Source organism: Podarcis melisellensis, assembly GCF_964234715.1.
Source record: "Podarcis melisellensis genome assembly, chromosome: 4".
NCBI classification, from domain to species: Eukaryota; Metazoa; Chordata; class Lepidosauria; order Squamata; family Lacertidae; genus Podarcis; species Podarcis melisellensis.
The window spans coordinates 76155009-76182951 of NC_138531.1; the positions used below are offsets into that span (position 1 = coordinate 76155009).

A 27943-nucleotide genomic window follows, 5' to 3' on the forward strand; every position below is an offset into this window, starting at 1 on the left:
CATCATGCAGGCAGCCTCTGACAACTAATCTGAAGCAGAATGCAATGGACATTGCTCACTCCGAACACATCTCACCAGTCGCCGCAGCTTCACTGGCTGCCTATCTGATTCTGGGCCCAATTCAAAGTTCTGGTGTGTACCCCCAAAACAGCCTGTGCCAACCTGGTGCTCTCCAGATGTTTCGAACTACAACTGCCATCAGTCCCAGCGCTGGCCTACCATTCAACTACTTTTTAGTCTAGTTCTACAATGCTATATTGGAATTAACAGCATTGTTCTATAATGGCAAAGAGACAGCCTCATATTTAGCATTCTCGTCTGTTCTAGTTATAGCCACGCTCCTGGCTTTCTGAAGGTATATTTAAAATGTACAGCATCATCAGTTTTCCCAGTGAAATGTTGAAATTGTGAGTTGGTAAAGGTAGAATAGGGACACAGGTGGCGCTGTGGTCTAAACCACTGAGCCTCTTGGGCTTGCCAATCAGAAAGGCTTGTCCAACAGTCTGTCTCTGTATATGGCAGCTTCTTCAATTCCTATTCCTGCTTTTCATTTTGCTGGGAAGTTTAGAGTTCATTTTCCAGGCTGCCGTCACGCAGACATGGCAATTCAGAACAATTCACACATGCAGAGACATCAAGAGTTCTTTTAAATGAAAAGATGTTTATTAAAAGTGCTTTTAGTTTGTGGTAAAACTACAGTCCCGAGTCCTTGTAATACAGTACAGCTATATACTAAAGGTCCTCTAAAAATAGTTCAAGCAACAAGATTAGACACATGACCTGCAGTGCCCTATTAAAAACATAATAATTTGGCCAGATCAACTCTATTGATCAGGAGGCAAGTGCTTCAGTTTCTGTGCATTTACTGGCGTCTGTTGCAGTTCATAGCAGAGGTAGAATGGCTGGGGGCTCCAGGAGGGATACTTGCATGTACCTGCAAAGGAAGAAACCACTCAGTACAAAGAGTTAGCAAACTCCCCATTGATAATTCTGCAGCACTTCAAGAACTCGAGATTAGCAGATTGCATAATCTTGATTGGGAAATCTGCACTGGATTTAAGTTAAAAAAGAGAAAAGATTCACATCCATGACTGTGGGGGTTATTTTGCCATTTGCAAGTGCCTAGGAATCTCTACTTCGATAAAAGAAAACACGCCTGTGTCTCTGGCCCAGCTGTGTTCTTATTGGTTATCGCTTGGAGCATCCTCAGGGGAGAAGCAATTTCAATTTTTTTTAAAAAAAAAATCCTTGGAGAAAATAAGCCTGAAAGCATATAGGCAACACCAAGTGAGATATCAGAGAGGAATTCTTAACAGATTTCCTGTGGTCATAGGGGAAGCTACCATTTAACAGTTTCGAAAGCTTCATGCGTCTGACAAAAATCAATTGTTCTTGGTACAAAGTTTAAATTGCATGTGCATGGCACTCATTATATACATCTTGCCCATGCTTTTGAGCCAGGCTGCATATCATGCTAAAACAGAATGTTATGAGGATGAGATGCAGCAAGCCTTAGGCTCACCCATTGCCTAATCTTCCCTCCGGCGGCTGCTCCAGAGTGAGTTTGGAAGCTCCCCCTCCTGTTTTTGGATTAACTTTGAACTTCATGGATTGTTCGGACCCAAACAACTGTGGCTAATCCAAAATGTTGTCTTGTTTCAACAAGCCATTTCAAGCCACAGGTTAAGCAGCTGGTTTGTCCGAACGAGCCATTGTTCACGTTTAACCACGGTTTAGGGGTTTCAGAGGCAGGCAGTGCTGGAGTCGATATAAAATGGAAACGGAAGTGTCCAAATTCCTCCTCTGCAAGTGGCAGAGAGGGGAGCCCATGAGCCCAAAGCTATCAGTGGCTCATCCTCCTCAGTGAGTCATGGGCAACCTCTTTCTCATTGAAGGGATGCACTCCTTTCGGGCCAAATCTGCCAGGGGCTGCATACTGCCAAAGTCAGTGGCAGGCAGGCCAACCTCTTTTATCTCATTAAAGGTAAAGGGACCCCTGACCATTAGGTCCAGTCGTGACTGACTCTGGGGTTGCGGCGCTCATCTCGCTTTATTGGCCGAGGGAGCCAGCGTACAGCTTCCGGGTCATGTGGCCAGCATGACAAAGCCGCTTCTGGCAAACCAGAGCAGTGCACGGAAACGCCGTTTACCTTCCTGCCAGAGTGGTACCTATTTATCTACTTGCACTTTGAGGTGCTTTCGAACTGCTAGGTTGGCAGGAGCAAGGACTGAGCAATGGGAGCTCGCCCCGTCACAGGGATTCAAACTGCTGACCTTCTGATCGGCAAGCCCTAGGCTCTATGATTTAACCCACAGCACCACCTGCGTCCCATTTTATCTCATTATATGACCCCTATTCTCTCCCTCCTGCCCTTCCTCTTCCCCACTAACCAGTAAGCTACTGAGCAAGAGGCAGATGATTCAACCGCCTGGAAAAAGCAGAGGGCTAACAGAGGACTTTTGAAATTAAGCCAGGGGCCAGGTGCAATCCTAGTCTCCCACCCTTGCAATACTGCTAAACTATGGTTTGGCATTATTTGCAACCTCTCTATTATATTCCCACATGTTGTCCAGCTTTCGTCCTCCCCTAACAGCCGTTATTTCCACTGGTCACAATTTTACAGAGCTGCTGAGGTGTTCAGAAAGCAGTTGTTGGCCCAAGAACTTACTTAGCCAGCTTGTATTTCTCCCTTATCGCTTGCTGTGGTCGGTGTGGAGCGTCAAGGCAGGCTTTGTGCAGGTCGCTTAGGCAAGGTACTATCTCACCTAGTGAGTAGCCAGTGAAGGCCGCAAGGGTTTCTGGCTGATCAGAAGAAGAGAGATGAGAGTTTTATTATTCCATTCAGGTAAGAACGCGTCACAATCACATATGCTTGGAGAGAGACTCTCCTGCCTTGAGCTAGCATCAAGTTTAGGAGAGACCTCACTCAGTAGCTTTGTTTCAACTTTTCACCAATTGCTGCTGGTTACAAGGGGAAAAGGCTGCTTGAATAGGCAAGCACAGAGCAAAATCCAGCAAAGAAGCTCCACTCACATCCGGTAGACCCCCTACCCCATTTATTCCAGGACAGTGTTTCCCAAACTTGGGTCTCCAGCTGTCTTCTCTGACCACTGGTCCTGCTAGCTAAGGATGATTGAGTTGTAGTCCAAAAACAGCTGGAGACCTAAGTTTGGGGAACACTTTTTTAGGGGAAAGGGCCATGGCAAAACACATGCTTTGGGTGCAGAAGGTGCCAAGTAGGGCAGGAAAAGAGACTCTGGTATGAAATTCTGGAGAGCCACCAGCAGCCATTGTTGGCAATATTGTGCTATTTAGATCAATTTTCTGACTCTGTGTAAGGCAGCCTCCTTATGCTCCACTTGTACGAAATGCAACCTTGGTTTTCCACTGCCCTACACAGGAGGAGGTGGCTCTTTTCATGAGAAGCAGCCCATACTAAAGTGCACCGCCCAGGAAGGGACACTGCAGAGTTGTGCTTTCATGAGCGCTTGCAAAACTTTTTTTTTTATACCAGCCATATCCTTTACCTCGCAACATTCCCAAAGCAGATGTTGGGATAATGACCAGAAAAGGTGCCAGTGAAAAATCTCATTTATGCCCATAAAGTTAATAAGATAGCAGGTGTAGAACAGCGGCAGCAACTAAGACGCATTAAGGTAAACTAAACCCATAGTTGTTTTTAACCCAGAAAGCTCCAGAGTTCATCTCTCTGCAGAGTTAATAGCCTCCCGAGTGGCAAAAACGTAGTTGTGTCGGACTGAAGGATTTCTACTGCATCAGCCAGTTTTAAATTTTGTTGCTTAAAAAAAAAAAAGGAAAGCCAGCTAAACCTGGGGTCAAGGCACCTCCCGGTTTTGTATCCAGTTTCATTCTTTGAAGGTGTTTGCACACACCAGGAGCTGGCAAGCTATAAGGAGTTGGTTAATATTCAAAAGTCAGGCTTACCCAAAAATGCCTGTTCACAGTGTAGTTTGCAAGACAGTAAGCAGCTGCTGCCGTTTGTGAGGGAAGGTACTTCAAGAATGGATCAGCTTCAAGGAGACTCAGCTCAGCTACATACTAAAGAGAATTGGACGCCATTTTAATCACAGGGAAATCAAGAGAGATTCAAGTCTATCCCATAGTATCTTTACCAGCCTTCCAGATGTTGGACTGCAACTCCCATTATCGCTAACCATTCGCCATGGTGATTTTATAGCTGGTGTTTTTATATTTTGGTGTTTTTAGTTCGATGGGAAGAAGAAGAAGAAGAAGACCAATAATAATGTCACCGTTTGTGGAAAACTGACGGGCCACAGTAACAGCAGGCATTTAAAGTGCTCTTATAAAGTGCTCTTTAAGAGCATGACTTCCCCCAAAGAACACTGGGAACTGTAGTTTGCAAAGGGTGCTTTATAGTTTAGTTTATAAATCTAAACTAGTGCTGCAAATTGCTTGTGAGTTTTAGCAAATAACTTTGTTTTGCCCCTGAAGCACAGGAAGGGGAGATGTTTCCTCTTAACTTACCCCCCCCCCACAATTTGTGTGAGAGAGCTCTCTCATAGATTTCTACTGCCCATGGCTACCTCAGTCTCAGTTTTGGTGAAGACTGCTGGTCACCCCTGAAATGCAGACAGACAGATGCAGGACTGGACAGGGGCACAACTGAGGCAGCAGGCAAAGACTGAAACTGAACCAGCTCAGTCGGTAGAGCATGAGACTCAAATCTCAGGGTTGTGGGTTTGAGTCGCACATTTGGCAAAAGATTCCTGCATTGCAGGGGGTTGGACTAGATATCCCTCATGGTCCCTTCCAACTCTACAATTCTATTATACTATGACACATATCCTTCTCTAGAGAAGATGCAGCTGGAGGGGCACTGGCATCAGGGAAGTTAGGCTAATGATTTTTTAAAATTATTTTTTATTTGGTCTGGATGTCCTTTGAAGTGTTTGCCGTACAGATCAAATCCTTACCCTTGCAAAGTTCTCTGTCTTGACGCTGACACCATGAAGTTGCAAATACTGGAACAGAAACTGGTTGATGGTTGGAACAGTCAAGTCAAAAGCAAGGACTTTGAGGAGCAGGTGTTCCATTTTGAGCAGCTGTTTTTTAGTATAGGTATCATCGGTTATATACACAAATTCTTTGACTTCTGGCGGATAGATTTCTTCATATTTCCTGGGGAATCAGGAGAAATAGCAACCTACAAAGCCTTACTGCATATTTTAAATTTATTAACATAATCCCTTGGCATCACCATCTTGAGACTGCCAGGCACAAGAGAAACAGGGCCTTCTCAGTGGTGGTCCCACACTTTCAGAACCACTCCAAGTGATTTGTATACTGCACCACCAGCACATGCATTATGTTACAATTAGGGCCTAGACAAAAGAATTTGTTTTCACCTTTCAGAATATACTTCATTCAGACCAAGATAACATTATGCCAGGCTCCTGGAATATGTTTTGGTCCCTATACAAACCTGTTACTGAACCATTTGGATGCTAACCATAAAATGGTCCCAATCTTAAAGTATGTAAACACTCTTAAGAATTTGAACAAAGTTTTCATTCACCAGCTGGAAGAGACGACCCACTGAATGTTAGAATAATGGACCGATAGTACAGTGGTACCTCGGGTTACATACGCTTCAGGTTACAGACTCCGCTAACCCAGAAATAGTGCTTCAGGTTAAGAACTTTGCTTCAGGATGAGAACAGAAATTGTGCTCCGGTGGCGCGGCCCATTAGCTAAAGTGGTGCTTCAGGTTAAGAACAGTTTCAGGTTAAGTACGGACCTCCGGAACGAATTAAGTACTTAACCTGAGGTACCACCGTACAGATGTGAGTTACCTGTAGTCACAAAACCGATAATAAAATTTGATTACGTAAGATAAATGCACCCTTAGTAAGTTATATTATATTTATTCTGCACTTCCTTCAAGCAACTCATGTTGACATATATGATCATCTCTCCTTCTCCTTATTCCAATAACCACCCTGTGCGATAGGTTGGACCAAGAGGTAAGCAATTTGATGCAAGGTCATCCAGTAAGTTTTGTGGCTGAGCAGGGATATGATTCTGGGTCTCCCAGGCTAATCCCCACACAAATAACTAAAGCATACCAACTCATTTGATTTCCTCACTCTCTGAACTTCGGATCCACAAACTATTCAGGTGGATTAAGGTTGTAGGTGCAAGTGAAACATTTGCTTGCAAAAAAAAAAAGTACCTACAGTGATTTCAGCAGCGGAATGTCATTGGGTCATGGGACCTGCTGACAGGAGCTACCGCCAGTGAAAAAGCAAGCGAAAACCCACTTTGTCCTGCAAACCAGTGATGGGTCCAAACTCAACATTTGAAGACTGTTAGCCCACTCTCCAAGTATCTTTATGGGGAAACAGGGTTGTAGTCCATTGGCAGAGCACAATGGAGAAGGTGCCAGGCTTCAATTCTTGGCATCTCCCAATTTGGCCTGTGTTTGTAACACAGGAGTGTAGCCAGTAATGACCTAAAATGGTGGGGGGAACCTGCAGCCATCTAGACGGATTCCAGCTCTCATCAGCCTCAGCCGGTACTGCCAGTGGCAAGGAATGATGGGAGCTGGAGTCTAGCTGGAGAGCTGCAGGTCCCCCACCTATGAGCTAGATAGACTAACTTGGAATAAAGTGGCTAGGACACGTGAGCACTCGCCAGACAGATCCGGACAAGTCTCACCAGGTAGCCCTAAACAGTTATCATCTGCCAAAGGTTTGCTCGCTCACGCAAGCCTACTTACGCAGCTAGGAGAACTGCCGCCGTTCCCACAAGCTGAAGCTTTCCTCGGAGGACAGACATGCAAGAGAGAAACCGGTCCAAGTAGTTCACAGCAAGGTACACCGTTTCAGTACGAAGCTTATATTCTTCACCGACTTCGACCAGCCAGTCCACCAAGATTGCACGCATACTCGAGGTGATATCAGGCTGCTTCCTCAAGTAGCATGCTCTGGGCCTGTATTTCACCTGCATGGAAAGAGTTCGGCCTCAGAATGAGGAGGTGTAAGTGTGTGTGTGTGTGTGTGTGTGTGTGTGTGTGTGAGAAGCCCCTCTGTGAGTTAATTTACAATAAGTTTGAATTTAAGGTGTCCATGATACTAAACTGAGATTGTTCCTCCAGAGGACAGGGCTAAACTTGCATTTGAGTGCAATTTAGGTTCCATAAGCTAAAGTACATACTCACAGCGTGAATATCAGAAAGAAGGGAGGATGCAGAGTGCATGTTACACTGGTGCTATCTCTGAGCCAAGGCTACAGTGAGCTCCTTAAAAGCGCCACTCACTTCAGCTTCTCTCAAGTAGCGATGAATATCTTCTGCATATTCCACAGCACACATGACGTCCTCTTTATAACACTGAAGATCCACATCTTGGGACTGCAACGACTTATCCACCAGCATCGGAGAGCCTGGATTCACCAACATATTACAGGGAAGAATGATTTTAAAAGATGTTAAGTTAGCCATTAGTTTCAGTGTATGCTTCCATCAGCAGAAGTCATAAACCCTTAGATTTCTTGGATGTTATAGGCAACATTCACTGTAATTTAAAAAGAAGGCTTAGTAGGCTATGGTTCTCCAGACACTGTTGGAGCCCAACTAACATCAGCCCCAGCCAGAATGGCTAGTGGCCAAGGGCCAACAACCTCTGGAGGGTCACAGGTTTCTACCATCACCAACACTGCCCCTGCTAGGCCATTAGACATACCTGTACTCAAGCTCAGCAGCAGGTGAATGTTGGATCTTCGGGTGCAGGTATCAACTTCACACATGCTGGATTCTTCCACAGCCATACAGCTGTATCTGTTTTTCCCTTCCACTTCATCTCTGTAAACAGCAAAACTTTGCTTGGATGCCACACAGACTGGCATCATATTCTTGCCAGTAGTTAAAGCAGGACAGACATTTTCAGATCCAGAGAAGCCTCTCAGCCTGTTTGCTCCCTGAAAAGAAGAATGAGAATCTTCTTGGTAGGGACAGCCTATATTTTCCTGCTTCAAGGAGTGCAGGAAAAGACGCATTTCAGTTCAGTTCACTTATAAAATTTCTATGCCGCTTTTTGCTCGCACAAATTACAAAGCAGCTTGCAAATAATAAATAGCAACAACGTAATAGTACAGTGGTACCTCGGGTTAAGTACTTAATTCGTTCCGGAGGTCTGTTCTGAACCTGAAACTGTTCTTAACCTGAAGCACCACTTTAGCTAATAGGGCTTCCTGCTGCTGCTGCGCTGCCGGAGTACGAGTTCTGTTCTCATCTTGAAGCAAAGTTCTTAACATGAAGCATTATTTCTGGGTTAGCGGAGTTTGTAACCTGAAGCGTATGGAACCTGAAGTGTATGTAACCTGAGGTACCACTGTACATCACAAATACAACATGAATTGTATAGAGTAATTAACAGATCATCAGCAAAACAACGGCAAATAATCAGTAAAACAGACACATTCTATAAGGCCCTATTAACTAAAAAAATAATAATAAGTGAAGCAGCACAAACCCAACAATAGTCATCTTATAAGATTCACACAGCACTCATAATTCACAAAGCAATATTAACCAAAGGAAAGCTCTCTTGCACATGTGGAAGTCCTTGCACAGGATTTCTGTTGGTCAGGCTCCCTTGATGTTTTACTGGCCAATTAAAACAGATGGGCAATATATCCTGGCTTTCTGATATCAGCTCAGTAGTAGAGCATAAGCCTCTTAATCTTAGGGTTGTGGGTTCAAGCCCCACGTTGGGTGAAAGATTTCTGCATTGCACTGTAGGGGGTTGGACGAGATGACCCCCATAGTGTCTTCCAACTCTACAATTCTATGATTAACAACCTAGCAACCAAAAACAAACTAAGCACTGTTTAACACTCTCTCTCTCTCTCTCTCTCCCCCCCCCCCCACGATTCATAATCTTCTACTCAGTTCATCAAAAGACACGTGCACATAATGCCCCTGGCAGCAACTCCCTTTGTAAGGCAGGTAGAAAAAGAAAAAGCCCTTGCCTGGTGGCCAGCACAAAGTTTCATTCCTCTCGCAGTGCTTCTGGAAACAGCTCCCTTATGAAGGCTGGAGGGTAGGGCTAGGCATATGGATTGTGGCCTCTGAAAGCCTTCAGTTCTCCAAAACTGTAGTTTGGGAGCCCATGGCGCTCTTTCTTGTTGAGGGCCAGCAGGACAAGGGAAATGCGAGAGGTCTTTCCCAGATCAAGCCAAAAAATATTCCTGCATTCCAATGTAGCTGCACAGAACTTGCCAGAATACAAGGAGTGGGCAGAATATAGGTACAAGTCTGTGACACTGATCGCTCAGTGAATACGCCACTGACAATAGTGCAGGAGTTTTCATCTTATGTTGCTTCCTACTTGGTTGCTCATTGGCAAGAAAACATAGCTGTTTGCAAAAAGCTATGGAAGAAGTCTTGCCTTGTTCACACTGAAAGGTTTGCGACTTGTTTAAACCGCATCCTAGTACACCGAAACACAAGTGACATACACTTGGAGTTCTGCAGTGATTTCATGCTCTTTATCGCAGCTTGTAAAACAGTGCTTCAATTTCCCCCCCAAACCTCAGACCTTTATATACATTATTTACACAATGAGTCCTGTCTGATTGGCTGATTCTGCTTCCCTCCTGGAGCCTGATTGGTCTTCTCCTGCAAGCCAATCAGTTGTTGCATTCTAGGATCCTACCTGCCTATTGTTCTAGGATCCAAGCTTAGTACATAACAACAAGTTAATGCATTGTGAAAGAAGGTGGGCAGGGAAGAGCCTGAAGCAGAAGGCAGCCTGCAGATGAGCTGGAAAACTCCAACAAGAAACAGAGACTAAAGTTAACGGCAAATCAATATTCCAAGGGAGCCCTGGCAATCCAGCACCAGAAGACATTTTGGTTTTGAAGCAACCATCATTAGTACTCCATATCAGTACAGAACACTGCATGGTGCGGCTATTTACCATTCAGCACGTAGAGACACTGTGTCCGTAATTTCCATGACTGAATACCAGGCGTTTCAAGCTACACAGAGACAGGTTGGGAGGGTGAGGAGCTCAGCCAAAGTGATTCAGCCAGGCTAATCTTGTAGCATCTTAAAAAAATGTGGATTTAACTGCAGCACAAACCTTTGGAAACGGAAGTCCATGATTCGGATGCAGAAGCATTGCCCTCAGTTGGTAAAGGTAAAGGGACCCCTGACCATTAGGTCCAGTCGTGTGCGACTCTGGGGTTGCAGCGCTCATCTCGCTTTACTGGCTGAGGGAGCCGGCATACAGCTTCCAGGTCATATGGCCAGCATGACTAAGTCGCTTCTGGCGAACCAGAGCATCACACGGAAACACCGTTTACCTTCCCGCCGGAGCGGTACCTATTTATCTACTTGCACTTTGATGTGCTTTTGAACTGCTTTTTGAACAAACCTTTGGAAACGGAAGTCCATGATTCGGATGCAGAAGCATTGCCCTCAGTTGGTACATATAGGTAAAGGACCCCTGGATGGCTAAGTCCAGTCAAAGGAGACTATGGGGTCTTGCTTTCAGGCCAAGGGAGTCGGCATTTGTCCACAGACAGCTTTCCGGGTCATGTGGCCAGCATGACTAAACCACTTCTGGCACAACAGAACACCTTATCTTTTACACATAGTTATAACACACACAGGGAGAAAAAAATAAGGCCAAAAGGCCACACAAGGCCAAGGGGGGCAGTGGCATTTCTACACAAACCTCACATGGCTGTGGATGGCAGATCTGCTTACTTTTTTATATAATTTTTTTTATTTGATTTTTTAAAAGTATAAACATACAACAAAAAACTCAGAATCCTAATATTGAGATTACTCTGAATCTCCTGACGTCCTCCCCATCCCTTCCATGTGTCCTATTCATAATATTTTCAACTGCATATCAATACTTCTCCAATTTTTTGTCTTTCTAAATTGTCCATATGTTCCGTTACATTACAAGTGCGGTAAAAATCCTGCCAATGTTTTAACCTGTTTACAATAATCTCATATATAAATTGTAAACTTTCCCCATTCTTTTTAAAAGTTTTTGTCTTCTCAATTTCTGAGTTTCCCAGTTAATTTTTGCCATTTTGACATAGTCCATCACGCTCTGCTTACTTTGCATACATGTGACCTCTGTACTGTATAAACCTTTCACAGTCTCTTGCATTTCATGGTCTTTTGACCCCCTACAGTTTACAATTCTCTCCACCCATGTGGAGATATATATTATCTCTTACACTTAAAATGTCTCTGAAGACAACGCTCTATGCGTCTGACAAAGTCCTCTGAAAGTCATGGTTATGATCAATTTCCAAACTTTTGAAAGGCAGGATAACAGCCTAGACTGAGCCGTATTTCCCAAACTTGGGTCTCCGGCTGTTTTTGGACTACACTTCCCATCATCCCTGGCTACTGGTCCTGCTAGCTAGGGATGATGGGAGTTGTAGTCCAAAAGCAGATGGAGACCCAAGTCTGGGAAACACTGGCCTAGAGCATGGACAGAGAGGTAATGCCCAGGGGCCAAATGCAGCCCCTCCAAGTCTCTCTACCTAGCCCTCAGTACCCTCTCTCTCCAGGCAACACCACCCATCCAGCTCTGAGATTGCCTCTTGCTTGCTTGGGTGAAAGACAGAGAGGTGTATGGTTGATAGCATGATACATAACATGCTAAAGCAGCCTCGGCCCTCCAGATGTTTTTGAGACTACAATTCCCATCATCCCTGACCACTGGTCCTGCTAGCTAGGGATCATGGGAGTTGTAGGCCAAAAACATCTGACGGGCCGAGGTTCAGGAAGCCTAGCCCATAAAGAACTGTTTGGTGGCTCAACACTCCTCCTTGGCACAACAGCAAAAACCTATCTCTCTAAAACAGGGCAGATGCTGAAGTCTTAAGTCCCACTGAAAACCACAGAGAGACTTCTAGTCCCTCTCAATCCCTGGCTTCAAGTTTCCAAGAAACTGAAGATGGAACCTTTCAGTAGTACTTGACCCACTGGCAGTTAAAAAGAGTGCATGCATTTTCCAGTGGTCCTACATTCCACAGCTCATGGCATGTGCAAACCTCTTTAACAGTCGCCCAGTTCGTTGAGTGCTGTTGAGCCCAAGGAACATACGTCGGTAGTACTGGAGCAAAAGGAAAGTCAACATCTCACAGTGCTGCTCTGTACCTCCTACAGAGGATGCCGTTTGCCAGCAAATATAGCATCCCCCAAAGGGAAGGGCAATCTTTTTGAAACTGCTTTAAATGTACACTGCAGCTGGGACCTCAAGTCACACTATTCTCTGACCTGCCATTCCTACAGCATTTTAACATACAAAGCCCAAAGGAGTTGCTGCACTAGCAATGACACCACCACAACCCTAGCCACATCTACTCATGAGTAAGGCCTAATAAACTTAAGTGGGCTTACTCTCAAGTAAACGGGATTAGAATTGCTCACGCCCTTAGAAAATCTGTTTAGTATTTAAAGTGCCATAACACTTTTTTTAAACATAGAAATTGTGTTACAGTTCTCATTTACAGTTGGGAAAAAAGCTAACCTTTTAAAGGTGGAGTTGTAAGCAGAAGAGGTGCTTCAGAGATGCACAGGTGCAGATAAACATGAAACTGCAGGGTTGTTGTCCCTTCCTAGTTAGTTAAAGGTAAAGGTAAAGGGACCCCTGACCATTAGGTCCAGTCGTGTGCGACTCTGGGGTTGCAGCGCTCATCTCGCTTTACTGGCTGAGGGAGCCGGCATACAGCTTCCAGGTCATATGGCCAGCATGACTAAGTCGCTTCTGGCGAACCAGAGCATCACACGGAAACACCGTTTACCTTCCCGCCGGAGCGGTACCTATTTATCTACTTGCACTTTGATGTGCTTTTGAACTGCTTTTTGAACAAACCTTTGGAAACGGAAGTCCATGATTCGGATGCAGAAGCATTGCCCTCAGTTGGTACATATAGGTAAAGGACCCCTGGATGGCTAAGTCCAGTCAAAGGAGACTATGGGGTCTTGCTTTCAGGCCAAGGGAGTCGGCATTTGTCCACAGACAGCTTTCCGGGTCATGTGGCCAGCATGACTAAACCACTTCTGGCACAACAGAACACCTTATCTTTTACACATAGTTATAACACACACAGGGAGAAAAAAATAAGGCCAAAAGGCCACACAAGGCCAAGGGGGGCAGTGGCATTTCTACACAAACCTCACATGGCTGTGGATGGCAGATCTGCTTACTTTTTTATATAATTTTTTTTATTTGATTTTTTAAAAGTATAAACATACAACAAAAAACTCAGAATCCTAATATTGAGATTACTCTGAATCTCCTGACGTCCTCCCCATCCCTTCCATGTGTCCTATTCATAATATTTTCAACTGCATATCAATACTTCTCCAATTTTTTGTCTTTCTAAATTGTCCATATGTTCCGTTACATTACAAGTGCGGTAAAAATCCTGCCAATGTTTTAACCTGTTTACAATAATCTCATATATAAATTGTAAACTTTCCCCATTCTTTTTAAAAGTTTTTGTCTTCTCAATTTCTGAGTTTCCCAGTTAATTTTTGCCATTTTGACATAGTCCATCACGCTCTGCTTACTTTGCATACATGTGACCTCTGTACTGTATAAACCTTTCACAGTCTCTTGCATTTCATGGTCTTTTGACCCCCTACAGTTTACAATTCTCTCCACCCATGTGGAGATATATATTATCTCTTACACTTAAAATGTCTCTGAAGACAACGCTCTATGCGTCTGACAAAGTCCTCTGAAAGTCATGGTTATGATCAATTTCCAAACTTTTGAAAGGCAGGATAACAGCCTAGACTGAGCCGTATTTCCCAAACTTGGGTCTCCGGCTGTTTTTGGACTACACTTCCCATCATCCCTGGCTACTGGTCCTGCTAGCTAGGGATGATGGGAGTTGTAGTCCAAAAGCAGATGGAGACCCAAGTCTGGGAAACACTGGCCTAGAGCATGGACAGAGAGGTAATGCCCAGGGGCCAAATGCAGCCCCTCCAAGTCTCTCTACCTAGCCCTCAGTACCCTCTCTCTCCAGGCAACACCACCCATCCAGCTCTGAGATTGCCTCTTGCTTGCTTGGGTGAAAGACAGAGAGGTGTATGGTTGATAGCATGATACATAACATGCTAAAGCAGCCTCGGCCCTCCAGATGTTTTTGAGACTACAATTCCCATCATCCCTGACCACTGGTCCTGCTAGCTAGGGATCATGGGAGTTGTAGGCCAAAAACATCTGACGGGCCGAGGTTCAGGAAGCCTAGCCCATAAAGAACTGTTTGGTGGCTCAACACTCCTCCTTGGCACAACAGCAAAAACCTATCTCTCTAAAACAGGGCAGATGCTGAAGTCTTAAGTCCCACTGAAAACCACAGAGAGACTTCTAGTCCCTCTCAATCCCTGGCTTCAAGTTTCCAAGAAACTGAAGATGGAACCTTTCAGTAGTACTTGACCCACTGGCAGTTAAAAAGAGTGCATGCATTTTCCAGTGGTCCTACATTCCACAGCTCATGGCATGTGCAAACCTCTTTAACAGTCGCCCAGTTCGTTGAGTGCTGTTGAGCCCAAGGAACATACGTCGGTAGTACTGGAGCAAAAGGAAAGTCAACATCTCACAGTGCTGCTCTGTACCTCCTACAGAGGATGCCGTTTGCCAGCAAATATAGCATCCCCCAAAGGGAAGGGCAATCTTTTTGAAACTGCTTTAAATGTACACTGCAGCTGGGACCTCAAGTCACACTATTCTCTGACCTGCCATTCCTACAGCATTTTAACATACAAAGCCCAAAGGAGTTGCTGCACTAGCAATGACACCACCACAACCCTAGCCACATCTACTCATGAGTAAGGCCTAATAAACTTAAGTGGGCTTACTCTCAAGTAAACGGGATTAGAATTGCTCACGCCCTTAGAAAATCTGTTTAGTATTTAAAGTGCCATAACACTTTTTTTAAACATAGAAATTGTGTTACAGTTCTCATTTACAGTTGGGAAAAAAAGCTAACCTTTTAAAGGTGGAGTTGTAAGCAGAAGAGGTGCTTCAGAGATGCACAGGTGCAGATAAACATGAAACTGCAGGGTTGTTGTCCCTTCCTAGTTAGTTAAAGGTAAAGGTAAAGGGACCCCTGACCATTAGGTCCAGTCGTGTGCGACTCTGGGGTTGAGGCGCTCATCTTGCTTTATTGTCCGAGGGAGCCGGCATACAGCTTCCGGGTCATGTGGCCAGCATGGCTAAGCCGCTTCTGGCGAACCAGAGCAGCACATGGAAATGCCGTTTACCTTCCCGCTCGAGTGGTACCTATTTATCTACTTGCACTTTGACGTGCTATCGAACTGCTAGGTTGGTTAGTGAGCCTCAAAACAAGTTGCAAACAGCTACTGAACCTAGGAAGCTGCCTTACATAGAGACAGACCATTGGTCCATTTATTCCCACCTTTACCACTCTAAAAAAATAATAATTTCCGATTTCCTAAGCCCAGGTGCTAAAGAACCTTCTGTATGAGTTATCCGGGAATCCCAGTCTTCCATGATTTACCTGGACAGAGGGTCTCAAACACTGCCCATTTTCCGTCAGCTCCCCCAGAATAGCTCTTTGGTGGAGATTTTGGTTGGTTCGAGGCTGTGCAACAGCCGGCAGGGCATCCCAAAGCTCATCTTGTGCCTTCTCATCACCATTGTTGCTGCAATGCATTTCCTCAGGGTCAGCAGCTGATGCTGGAAAGACAAAGAAACACACATTGAGGCTGCACCCACACGGCAGTCCTTTCCGTTTCCCTATTAACTCCTGCATTATATTTGAGCTTCTATCCAATAAGACAGCCACTTCCAGAAACCTGGCAGAATGCAGTGGAAGTTTAGTGCGCCCTTTCTGTATTAATTGATTCCACAAAAAAAAAAAACATTTGCAGCCCAATTAACCTAGAAAATCACGAGAGCAGTGACAAGATTTGGGGCGGCATACAGTTGTTCCTTCCTGCAGTTTTCATAGGAGAATCATGAGGAAACTGAAGCATGCATGTGCAGGAAGTGTGAGGAGTAGCAAAGATGTCTAATGACATTTGTTGTTGTGCCACACTACCCCCACTGGTGTGAATGAAGTTTACTGAGACATGCCCATATCTCAGTCAAAAAGCCACATTTACAGCATTGTGAAAAGTATGTTAGGAAACGGCACAGAGGCGGTAGCACTAAAATAAGAAAAACTAATGCAATACCTGAATGCACCCAATTTCTGACAATATCCTCAGATGGACTCCCTTCAAGAGCAAGCCAACCCTGAAGTTGATTCTGACTTGACTCTTAGAAAACGGAAATCTTCCCCTAGCTTTGCTTGTACAAGCCTGTCTTTTCTTATCTTTACTCTCTCACTAGTGTTTCGGTGACCCTCCATAAAACCAACTGAGGTACAGAGAGAAATGTGTGAGAGACGCAAGACTCAGAGCAGTCAGCCCAAAGCACAGGGGGAGCAGCTTGTTTAAAAATAACGAAACCCTGGCAATATTAGAGATGGGCCGCAACCATCATGAAAGGTTCAAATGCTCACTCGGCCATGGTGGTCACTGGGTGACCTTGAGCCAATCACAGTCTCACCTACCTCACAGAGTGGTTGTGAGGATAAACTGGGGAGCAGGAAAACCACATATGCCACTTTGAGCTCCTCAGAGGAAAAGGTGGGATATAAATGTAACAAACGAAATACTGCGGTATCCTTAGCCCCCAGAAAGTCATGAGAAGAAAGCAACCTTGCCATTACATGTTTCTTTAAAACTGGCATCCTTCCACCAGATAGCTTTACCTTGCTGAAACCAATGGGATTAAATCAGCAAAAGTGGCTCACTGTTGAAGGTCCCCCAAACTCTAAGGCTTAGAACCAAGCCACTGGATTTACCTCCAAGTAAACATGTTGAGGAATAAGGGATGCATCACTTTTGCCAGAAGCATGCATTGCTAAACTCGGTGAAACTTACTGCCAAATAAAACATAGGACTGTGGTATTAACCATCCAAGGATCCTTTACCCTTTTTTTTTTTACCTTTATTTAGTTTACACAAGCCTGTTCTGGGATTTGATAACTATTAAGAGATATTACAGAGCAAGTTTGTTATTATTATTCAAAACACAAACAGCCTTCTACTCTGCAGCATCATTTTCTAAAAAAACAGAGCTCCTTTTCTGCTGGTCCTGTGGCAGCTGAAAGATGACCAGGTGCTCCCATAGAGAGCTATAATAGCATTGTGGTCACACAACCCTGGAGTAAGTGACCAGGGCCCATCTCAGCCTGCCTGCAGGCAGCGCCAATTACAAATTACAGAGGCTGCTGGAGGCAATAACTGCAGAGGGGTCTACTTGGGAATCACTAAGTGAGGCAAGAGCTGTGGCTCAGGAGTAGAGCATCTGCTTTGAGACCGCTGGTTCCATCCTCAGAGCCTCCAGGTAGGACTGGGAAGGAACATGGACCAAGGGCAACGTCCCAAGTTTCTAGTCCACTGTTTCCAGCGATTGCCCCAAGGCACCTGTGCAGTGAGCGCTCGGACCCTCCCCGGAACGAAGCCCGGTCTTCAAAGACACCCTCAGGAAAGCTACCAACCCATCCAGCGCCTCCCTAAACTCTGCCCGGGGACCCCCGCGGACCCTCGCCGCGCCTTTGCCCACCTGCCTTTCCCCACCCGCAGCGGAGGCTGACGCGGGCGGTTCTTCCTTGGTGCCTGAAGGGGGCGCCCTGCTCCTTCCCGGCGCAGCGCAGGTGGGGACTGGTGGGCAAGGACTCGAAGTGGCTCCCGGGCGCCGCTTGCCGAGCCTATATAGGCTGCGGCCAATCAGTGCAGACAGCCGTCGCGCCGCCCCTCCGGGTGCGCCTCGGCGTGCGCGCTGCTTACTTTCAAGCCGCCCGCGACTGTTGGGAGCAGCGGCCAGTTGGCGTTGGCACCGCGCTCGCCCGCAGGCGGCAGGCTGCTCCCGTGGCAACCGGAGATCTTGCGGGCGAGAGGAGGAAGCCGGATCTCTCTCTCCCCGTCCGTTATCCTGCCTTAGCCTTGGTGCGCTGCGGAGGTCAATGCCGGATTTACGTAGAAGCTTAACAAGCTATAGCTTAGGGCCCCATTCTCTTGAGCCCCCTTCAAAAAAAAAAAAAAAAAATTTAAAGGGGAAAAAACCTGGATGTACATTTCCAAAAAATGCATATTTTGTTATGTGCAAATGGCTTCAGATACCTGTTAGGTCCATAGATTAGCGTATATTCAACGCACACAAAAACAGCAATTTGTTGTTGACAAAAGACAGCTGGACATATAAAGGGCCCCATTACTTTCAGTAGCTTAGGGCCTCATCAAACCTAAATCTGGCCCTGGTCAGGCCAGTTACACAGTCTTGCGCTTTAAAACGAAAAGCGCCTCTCGGGTTGTGTGGTTAATACCCAATAATCCCTATATAATGTGCAAGGCGAAATATTTTAGAGATTCTACCCATCCATGATAAAGGACTGCAACTTGACAGGGTTGCATGCTACTGGTAGCTCTTCTATTGCTGATAGAAGGCACCTTTTTAAAGAAGATCCCAACAATATGAGCATTTTGACTCCCTGTAATTCTGAGGTCAGGTATTGAGTGCTAGCAGAAACGGGAAGCAGCCCAACTGGAAAGCTTGGGTAACCCCGGGGGTTTGCAAAACCACCAATAAATAAATATGCACACACAGACTTGCAAAACAACAGAATGTTTGCAAATATTAACTTGCTCATTCCTCCCTTTATTCCTATCACTCTCATAAGAAATCTGCTAAAGATCCTCAAGAGGCTTTGTAGCAAATATTTCAAACTGTGACTCGATGCCAGATGTAAATCTGAGAGCAGTACTGCTTTGCCATTTATCCGTTAGTTAAAGGAAAAAACGAATAAAGCCAAGTCTTGAGGATCTAATTATTCTCCTTCCTTGGTTTCCCTCTGTGTGTTTGAGAGGCTGTTCAAGACTCCCTGCTTGAGATCATCAGGGCTGCTCTTCGTAATTAATGTTTTGTGCCAGCCTTTTGTGGTTTGAAGGATGGAGAGCTGCAATAATAGCAGATGTGTAGTGCCAAACTCAGTCTATTAGATTCCTTCGGAAAACTGGGGGAGGGAGGGATACTTTTTAGAGTAAAAGAAATCCAGGTATCTCATCTGAGCTACAGATACTTATGTTTCTCTTCCTGTTCAGGGTTTTTCTGAGTTCTTTCCATTTTAGGGAAGCACATAATGCAATCTCAGTAGATGCTTTGTACCGTTGACACTCCTATCTCCAGAGACCTTGGTATAAGCACCTGTGTTTGTTTGCTTCTGCAGTAATAACACTGCTAAGCTTTCAATTGATTCTATGTTTAAAAAGATTTCTACTTTGCCTTTTGGCTGCCAAGGAGGACTTGCAAGTGCTTTATGTGTTCAAAACACTTTGCAGTCATTATCTCAGAAATTGCTACAACAAGCCTGAAAGGTAGGACTGTTGTATTATCCCTATGCTATTGTTATCATTTTCATATTTCACTCTCTCCGAGAAGCTGGGGGCGGGGGGCGGGATGATAATACACTGACTTACAGCACAACCTTGTGCATGCCTACTCAGAAGTAAGCCCCACTGAATTCAATGGGACTTGCTCCCAAGTAAGTGTGTAGTGGAAATGCAACCCCAGAGAGGGGAGTTTCTGAGTGAGGCAGGATTTTAGCTGGGATTCCTTCACTCATCTGCCAAATAGATTTCACACAAGCTTCAGCAAGATTGATATTTGTATCATACAGAGTTCTACTGTCCTTAATGAGGCTTACTCCCGTGTAAGTATGCATAAGATTGCAGCCATACTGCCCAATTCTATAGGTTTACGCAGGTGTCAGTCTTATTTATATTCAGTGGGATGTTCTCAGGCAGGTTCAGTCGTGCTTCTTCACGTGGGATTTTGGCTTTGGCGTGATCCTGGCTTTCTGCCATTTCCCATTGCTGTTGGCTGTTGGAAGTACAGTGGTACCTCGGGTTAAGAACTTCATTCGTTCTGGAGGTCCGTTCTTAACCTGAAACTGCTTTTAACCTGAGGTACCACTTTAGCTAATGGGGCCTCCTGCCACTGCTGCGCAATTTCTGTTCTCATCCTGAAGCAAAGTTCTTAAACTGAGGTACTATTTCTGGGTTAGTGGAGTCTGTAACCTGAAGCGTCTGTAACTCGAGGTACCACCGGACATGTGGATGTGGAAGCAGAATAGAGAGAAACAGCAACACATCTTTCAACTCAGTAGATGTAAACAGAGTGAAAGTGCTCCTTCAAACACAACTTGGCCCAAGAGCCATTTCTCCAAAGACCCACTTGGGTGGAATCTACACACATTTTTTAAAAAAGTTCTGAAAATGCTTTTTTTAAAAAAGTGTTTTTAAAAATACATTGAATTTCCCATAAGGCTCACCATCGCCATCCAGTGTCACATTGCACATTGCACTTAAAGCGTTTTATTTGCAGCTGTACAGCTGAGTCCTTGGTGTTCTTTGCAAAGAACTGAACAGCGTGGCACCGGACAGTTCATCCTGTTTTTGATGCATTTCCTGTGGAAGCAAGGCCTTGGAAATGCTGAGAAATTGCTAGCAAGAGGCAGCACTTAAATCGAGCAGGGGATGAAGATTTTAAAAATTATCTGCTTATCCCGTACTTCCTCCAAGGAATTCAGAAAGGACTTGGCTCTCACCCATCCCCAATTTATGCTTGCAACTACCCTGTGGACATGGGCATAGCCAAGATTTTTTTGGGGGGGGCAGGACTTTTTTGGGGGGGCAGAACCAATGTGATTGGTCAGTTAAGTATTTCAATTGTTTTACTTGATGGGGGGGGGTGGGACAAGGCAGCTGCCCCTTCTTGGCTATGCCCATGCCTGTGGAGTCAATTGGATTAAGAGAAAGTGACCAGCCTAGATTCACCTACAGTGATTTGAAATTCATATCCACACCGTACATTTAAAGCATATGCTTCCCCCAAAGCATCCTGGGAACTGTAGTTTGCTACTGGTTCTGGAAACTGAAGTCCTCTGACATTTAACCTACCCTTCAGCTATGGTCCAACACACCAAACACTATCCCGCACTGACCTTCCTCTGAGGAAGGGGCATAGCACAGCCATAGAAGACCTGCATTGCATTCAGAAGGTCCCTGGCTCAGTCTCCAGCATCTTCAGATGGGCTGGGAAAGGCTTTCCTGAAATCCTGGAATCAGGGCAGACAATACCTGTGATCTGGTTCAGTATAAGAGAGTTTCCTATGACACTCACAAGAGGGTATTACCACTGAACCTCTAGGGCTTGCTGATCGGAAGGTTGGCAGTTCGAATCCATTACTCTGTCCCAGCTCCTGCCAACCTAGCATTTCAAAAGCATGCCAGTGCAAGTAGATAAATAGGTACCACTGTGGTGGGAAGGTAAACAGCGTTTCTGTTCTCTCTGGCTTCCATCACAGTGTCCTGTTGCACCAGAAGTGGTTTATGGCCTGAAGCAAGATGAGTGCCGCAACCCCATAGTTGCCTTTGACAGGACTTTACCATCCGGGGGTCCTTTGCCTTTATCTTTTTATCCTATGTTTATGTAATATTAGCATTCTTGGTTCTAGCACACCTTAATCCATAACTTGTTTGTTAGCCTTCAAGCATAGAATGAGTCATGGCTATTAAGGAGTTTGGGTTTTGTTCTTTCTTTACTTAAGAGTCCCATGGACTGCAAGAAAACCAAACCTATCCATTCTTAAGGAAATTAGCCCTGAGTGCTCACTGGAAGGACAGATCCTGAAGTTGAGGTTCCAAAGTCTTTGGCCACCTCATGAGAAGAGAAGACTCCCTGGAAAAGACCCTGATGTTGGGAAAGATTGAGGGCACAAGGAGAAGGGGACGACAGAGAGCGAGATGGTTGAATAGTGTTCTCGAAGCTACTAAAATGAGTTTGACCAAACTGCAGGAGGCAGTGGAAGACAGGAGTGCCTGGCGTGCTCCTGAATTCTACTGAAATCAATGAGTTGCAGAAGTGCTTAACTTTGGATAGATGATGCCCTGTGCCCTGTGTGTTTTCTGTTGATTGTGAAAGTCTACAGCTGAAACAGACTATCAAAAAGTTCCTTAGAAATAAAACATCATTATTTTTGCTGGGGTTGGAAAGAGTGCAAAGCTGAAGCTATCACCCTGGCAGAAACCTAGAGGTGGCATCAAGTAAACAGATTTTTAAACTCTCAGAGTTGATTCTCTGATGTTTATTTTGTTGTTGTTGTTGTTGTTGTTTAGTTGTGTCTGACTCTTTGTGACCCCATGGAATCTCTTCCATTACTCTCTCAATGAGACAGAAGTTCTTTGGCGGGGCTGGATCATTCCTCACAGTATATTAATAAAAATACAGGCATATCTGAAACTTTGTAATTCTTCAGGTCACACACCGCATCTCCACTGCCACCTACCATATGCTCCTAAATAAAATTATGTCTTATTTTAGATGAAGCCACACTGTACCTTTCATATATGGTCAGACTCCTTAAATAGAACTTCGGGGCATTACATCCAACTCTGGACAAACGTTTTACAGCCACATGCACACAGGTTTATAGTTCTGGCAGCAAATTACCTTCATCTAAGCCTTAAGGGGAACATTACCTCAAAGGGAAATTCATCTTTGTGATCATTTTACGTCCAGCTGTGTTACACAGAACAGACACCATAGTTTCCTTTAACTACAAGAGTACTAAGAAAGCATTTCGTATCTTCCGTTGGAAGTTAATTATTAGGCATGATGGACAATGTTGAGCTTCTAGCCCCAAGGTCAACTGTAGCCCGGTATCATGCCTTTCATGAGTCAGGATGTATTAGCTGAACACTGTTCAAAGCAGGGAAGAACAAGTTCAGTACCAGTTCAGTTCTGGCACAACAAATTCCTGGGCTCAAAATCCTGTATTCTAACAGTGCAATCTTATTGCTATCTCATCAGAAGCAAGACCTGTTTACTTACTTAATTTAAGTTTTTTTTAATTGCCAAGCGTGTAAAGCTGAATGTGTGCAAGTTAAATGTGCATAAATTGTGGGCTTACTGTATATCCATATTAGAAGATGCTCAACCTGTTGTATTTCTGCCTGCCACACTACTGTTAAATGCCCAGGAACTATGCTTTGCCCCAATGCCAAACCTAAACGAAAGCCTAGGCTGTAATCCTGCACTCACTTACCTGGGAGTTAGCAAGCCATGCTAAACACAAAATAACTCCTAGGGAATCCCTTATCTCAGACAAATCCGCCACAGAAAAGATACATCTTGGTTGATAGAGGGGGAAAGAAGGGCAAAATACAGAAATCCACAGACTGCAAAATAAGCCAGAAAGGGGTATGTGTGTTTTGCACTAAAGGGCATGGCAAAACAGCAGCTCTTTAGGAACCCACAGAATTCATCTGTCAATCACAGCTCTACCTTCACTCATTGGCTAGATGGGAGCAGCCAGGCTGACTGAGTACCTAAACATTTAGCTTCATAACTTTTTTTGGGGGGGTAGAGACTTACATGTTTTATTTTATTTTTTAAAAAAAGAAAGCTGAAAGTCTAAGGGTCCCAGTTGGCACATCCTTTGGTGGTCTTGTACTTCTAGGTAAGCATGTACAGTGGTACCTCGGGTTACATACGCTTCAGGTTACAGACGCTTCAGGTTACAGACTCCGCTAACCCAGAAATAGTGCTTCAGGTTAAGAACTTTGCTTCAGGATGAGAACAGAAGTCGTGCTCCGTCGGTGCACTGGCAGCGGGAGGCCCCATTAGCTAAAGTGGTGCTTCAGGCTAAGAACAGTTTCAGGTTAAGAACGGACCTCCAGAACGAATTGAGTATTTAACCCGAGGTACCACTGTATAGATTGAGGCTTTGGTGTATGTTTTTTTTACACTAGTTCTGGTTGGTGGATCTCAGAGAGCTAGTCAAAATCAAAGTAGACCCTACAAGCTTAAGGTATGGACACTCCTGGTATAAAGCTTAACTTAGCTTTTTCGGATATGAGAATGCACATTTAGTTCTGTAAATTACTTTTTGGAGAGGCCTCTTTAAACTGCAGCTGTAATTTTTTATTTTTAATATCACTGTTTTTAAAACCATGTTTTGTGGCATTTTGTTAATTGTTGGTTAGCCACTTGGAGAAATTGGGGGGGGGGCGGGGTTTGAACTAAAAGATACAAATGAACTGAACAAAAAGTGGTTAAATGACAATAGCCCAATTATTGGATGCTTTCTATTGTCCTTTCAACACATTCCTTTTTCAGCAATCCCAAGCGGAGACTTTTATCTGTATCTGTGCTGGATGTGAATTGATTCTATATGCGTCGTCGTTTTACAATTGTTTTACATATATAATTGTTTTATATATGAAAATGCTTCACTTTTTAATTTTATATGCAGTTGTTCTGTGTATGCTTTCTATTGTATCGTAAATCTCGTATTTTCACTACGGGAAGAAAATCACTTGGATTTTTTCTTGCCCAGTGCTGTTCAGTGAAACCAAAGCACACTTGCAGGGATTGGGGCCCTCATTTATGGCATATTTTTGACAGCTGGTATTAATCTCCGTTCAATGGAATTCATGTCCCAGCTTGAGAGCCTTGTGATTGGAAAGTGACACTCTGGCTTCAGGTTACAAGTCACTATCAAGCACTTCTCTCTTTGCTAGCTGCATCTCAGATCTTGAAAGCAGGAAGAAGTGTGAAATAAAATAACTAAAAAAGAAAGGGGGGGAACCCCCGCAGGGTTCACAGCCACAACCTCATAAAATAAAGAACATTCTCAGGAGACCACAGAATGAATTAGATGTTGCAACAAAAACCGACCTGATACAGAAAGAAAGTCCATATTCGACTCAACAAAAAAAAAAAGAGAGACATGACTTGGAGTTACTTTCTTTACTGGGTTGTTATTAATTTAACTGCATAATAAAGTTTTGAAAGTTAAAAACATTTTTAAAGCAGTGTGTGTGTACACTGACATATGCACCATGTATACACATGCACGCATATACCTAAGCTTAGAAAGGCAATTTTGACAGGAGACCTGACCATTTTAAAGAAACCAAAGTTACCATGTTGACCTGAAAGTAATGGCAAAGGATCGAAAACAACAACAAGAACTTTACAATAACTGCTAATGAAGATCCCGATCCAAATTTGCACTTAAATGTATATGTAATTATAAGCATGTAATGAGTCCTATTAAGCTTCCTGAGAAAAATCAAATAATATTCCCAAGATTGTCTGGATAAGTGCAAAGCACATTAAACTTTGAGCATCAGTGCTTTCTCCATAAAATGTAACACTTTGGATTTATTTATTTATTTGACACAGTGACAAACACCTTAGTTACATCCTATTTGGATTCCTGTAATATGCTCTCTGTGGGGCTGCCTTTGAAAAGTGCTCAGAAACTTCAACTGGCTCAAAGAAGCCAGACTGCTGACTGGGGATGGTTATAGAGAGCATACGACTCTCTTGTTACAACAGTTCCACTGGCTATTGGTCTGTTTCTTGGCACAATTCAAAGTACCGGTTATGACCTCCAAAGCCCGATACGGCTTAGGTCCAAGCTTTCGGAAAGACAGTACTCCCTCATACAAACCTGTCTGGGTTTTGAGATCTACAGGGGAGGCCCTTCTCTCAGTCCAAACACCGTCACAGGCATGCTTGGTAGCTGCTTCCAGACCCTGGAACTTCCTTCCTGGAGAAGCTAGACTGGCTCCCTCCTTGTTGTCCTTCTGTTGGCAGGTGAAATAAATTCCACCAGTTTTGCTTTATAGTAATAAATCCCTTGGTCTGCCTTAAATACAAAGCAGAAGTTTGGGGTTGGGGGGGGAGGGAAGGCCAGGTGGTGAAACCCAGATATATCCAAGTCACTGGTAAAAATTGTGGGAAATTGTAGTCAGTATAACAAGCAAGCTTAGGGCTAGTTAATGCATGAAGGGGTTAAGACCACAGAATTGTATTCCTAGACTCAGCTACGTTACACCCCTCACCTCTTTTGTTTCCTCTTTTGTTCGCCCTTTTTCCTCAGCATGTGAACTCACTGAGATAGGACATACCTGAGCTTGCTCGCTATAAGCTCAGGCCATATGCTTAGAGCTATTTCCCTATATTTTGTATCCCAAGATTTCAACCTGTGTTTACTTGCTGCTGCATAGATAAATGCATGAATCTGACATTTTTGTAAGTTTTGTAAGTAAAGTGTTTGAACTGACTAGAGTTGCGATCTGTTCATTGCAAGAGGGTTAAAAACAGGGAAGCGCCGGTAGAGCCTATATTCCCATGCTGCTTGCTTTTGTGACTTTAAAACTCTGCTGCTGGGGCTTTTTCTTACTGGAGTTTGTTTGCCCTGCATTTCTGGATAGTAGGCATTCAGCACACTCTTTTATTAATTACCCCCACATGGGTGATCTGTATCTATTTTTCTTCCCACAAAAATAAACACCAGAGTTGCCAGTCAGTCTAGCCAGAGGGGAAAAATTCTTCCCTACTATAAATTTAAGTGATGGTTGGCCATGAATGCAACCATTTATCAAGTCTCTGAAAGAGAAGTAGCTGTTGTGGTCCTTTAGCATCCATCCACCTGATTGATTGACCCATCATTATTTACTTGGGACCATCTCTGATGTCGCAGAGGAAGACAGTCGCTTATCAGAGCTCAGAATGAATGGGATCTAATCTCTGAAAGAGCTCATCATTTATTGGTCTATATATAATCTTTTTTAAATAAAAAAAATCAAACTTATAACAAGTAATAATTTATCGACTGTGCCTTCCTGATTCATGAAAGCCTGATAATTAGTGTTATTTTTAGAACACTTGCAAGTATGTGCCTTACATACAAATACTCAGCAAGGCAAATAGTGTTGCTCTGAATGGGATAATTGCTTGCAGGGATTTTGGTAAATGATTAGGGTGGGTTAAGACAAAACTATACAGAGTTCCAGATTCGAATACTGCAATGCACTGAAGGTGCATCTGCCTTTGAAGGTTTTCCAGGAACAACAGATAGTGCAAAACTCAGCTGCTGGGTTATTAATTTGGACCAGTTCTATGGATCGCATCTCAAGTTCTTACAGCTACACAGGTTGCCTCCTTTCAAAATAATTAGGGCTGTCCTCCTCCCAGAATTTCCTGGACATTACTGGGATTTCAAAGGAGGAATTGATGTTGGGGGGGGGGATTCCAAAAGGCGGTGCTTTGTCCTGGATCTTATGCAAGAAAAATCACTCTTTTGGGGCGTTTTTGTAAAACCACTTTGTGGTTTGTCTACAACATTTGGTGTGTCCTGGTTTTTACTTTTTGAAATATGGCAACCCTAAAAAAAATTCAAGTTCATGCATTCCCCAAATTGATTTTTGTTAGTTTGGGAGGTTTTAGAGGGGGAACACAATATGAAAAATATTAAACATAGCAAGTTGATAACACCATAAAAGGTACAAAAAAGACTAAAGATTTTGGAATAATACTGATTGCAAGGACGTTCAATCCTTCTTCCCCCTTGTTATAACAGACAATATGTATTGATTGATTAATTTGGTTCTTTCTGCTCTTTTTTATAATCAGCTCCAAGTTTGATTTATTTTAAAATTCAAGCCAAATTTCAATATCGAAAATTGAAAACGCTTAGCAGCACAATCCCAGATCAACAGTCACCTCTGCCTACCTCTTGCAGTTTTGGAGACAGGTAACTTTGGGGTATATCCCTTTGTTGTGCAGCTACCGTTCTTCAGTTCAGTTCAGCCATCTCCCTCATTTATATTCAAAAGCAGAAAAGGTTTCCCTCTACACCAGAAACAAACTGTGTTTTGGATACTTAAGAGACTAAGCCAGAAACCGTCACAGCTTCTGGGAGTTGAGCAAGCCAAGCTTTGTAGTATCCATGTGAACTAGACAATCGGCACTGTTTGCCCTTGGT

At 44.0% G+C, this 27943-nt stretch overlaps 1 protein-coding gene across 4 annotated transcripts; it reads right to left on the bottom strand.

Moving 5' to 3' along the window:
• Positions 1 to 641: 641 nt before the first annotated feature.
• CCNA1 (cyclin A1) lies at positions 642 to 27800 on the bottom strand. 4 transcript variants are annotated; one of them, XM_081909403.1, is made up of 9 exons: positions 27692 to 27800; positions 15554 to 15732; positions 7726 to 7960; positions 7302 to 7426; positions 6762 to 6985; positions 4957 to 5161; positions 3947 to 4060; positions 2670 to 2803; positions 642 to 934 (listed from the first exon to the last, which is right to left on the bottom strand). In XM_081909403.1, exons 2-9 carry the CDS (start codon positions 15707 to 15709, stop codon positions 883 to 885), a joined length of 1245 nt encoding a protein of 414 aa, XP_081765529.1. In that variant the 5' UTR covers positions 15710 to 15732; positions 27692 to 27800; the 3' UTR covers positions 642 to 882. The 4 variants fall into 4 exon arrangements, with proteins under 4 accessions (XP_081765529.1, XP_081765531.1, XP_081765530.1 ...); XM_081909405.1 differs by lacking the exon at positions 27692 to 27800 and adding an exon at positions 17895 to 18043; XM_081909404.1 differs by lacking the exon at positions 27692 to 27800 and adding an exon at positions 17685 to 17866.
• Positions 27801 to 27943: the final 143 nt, after the last annotated feature.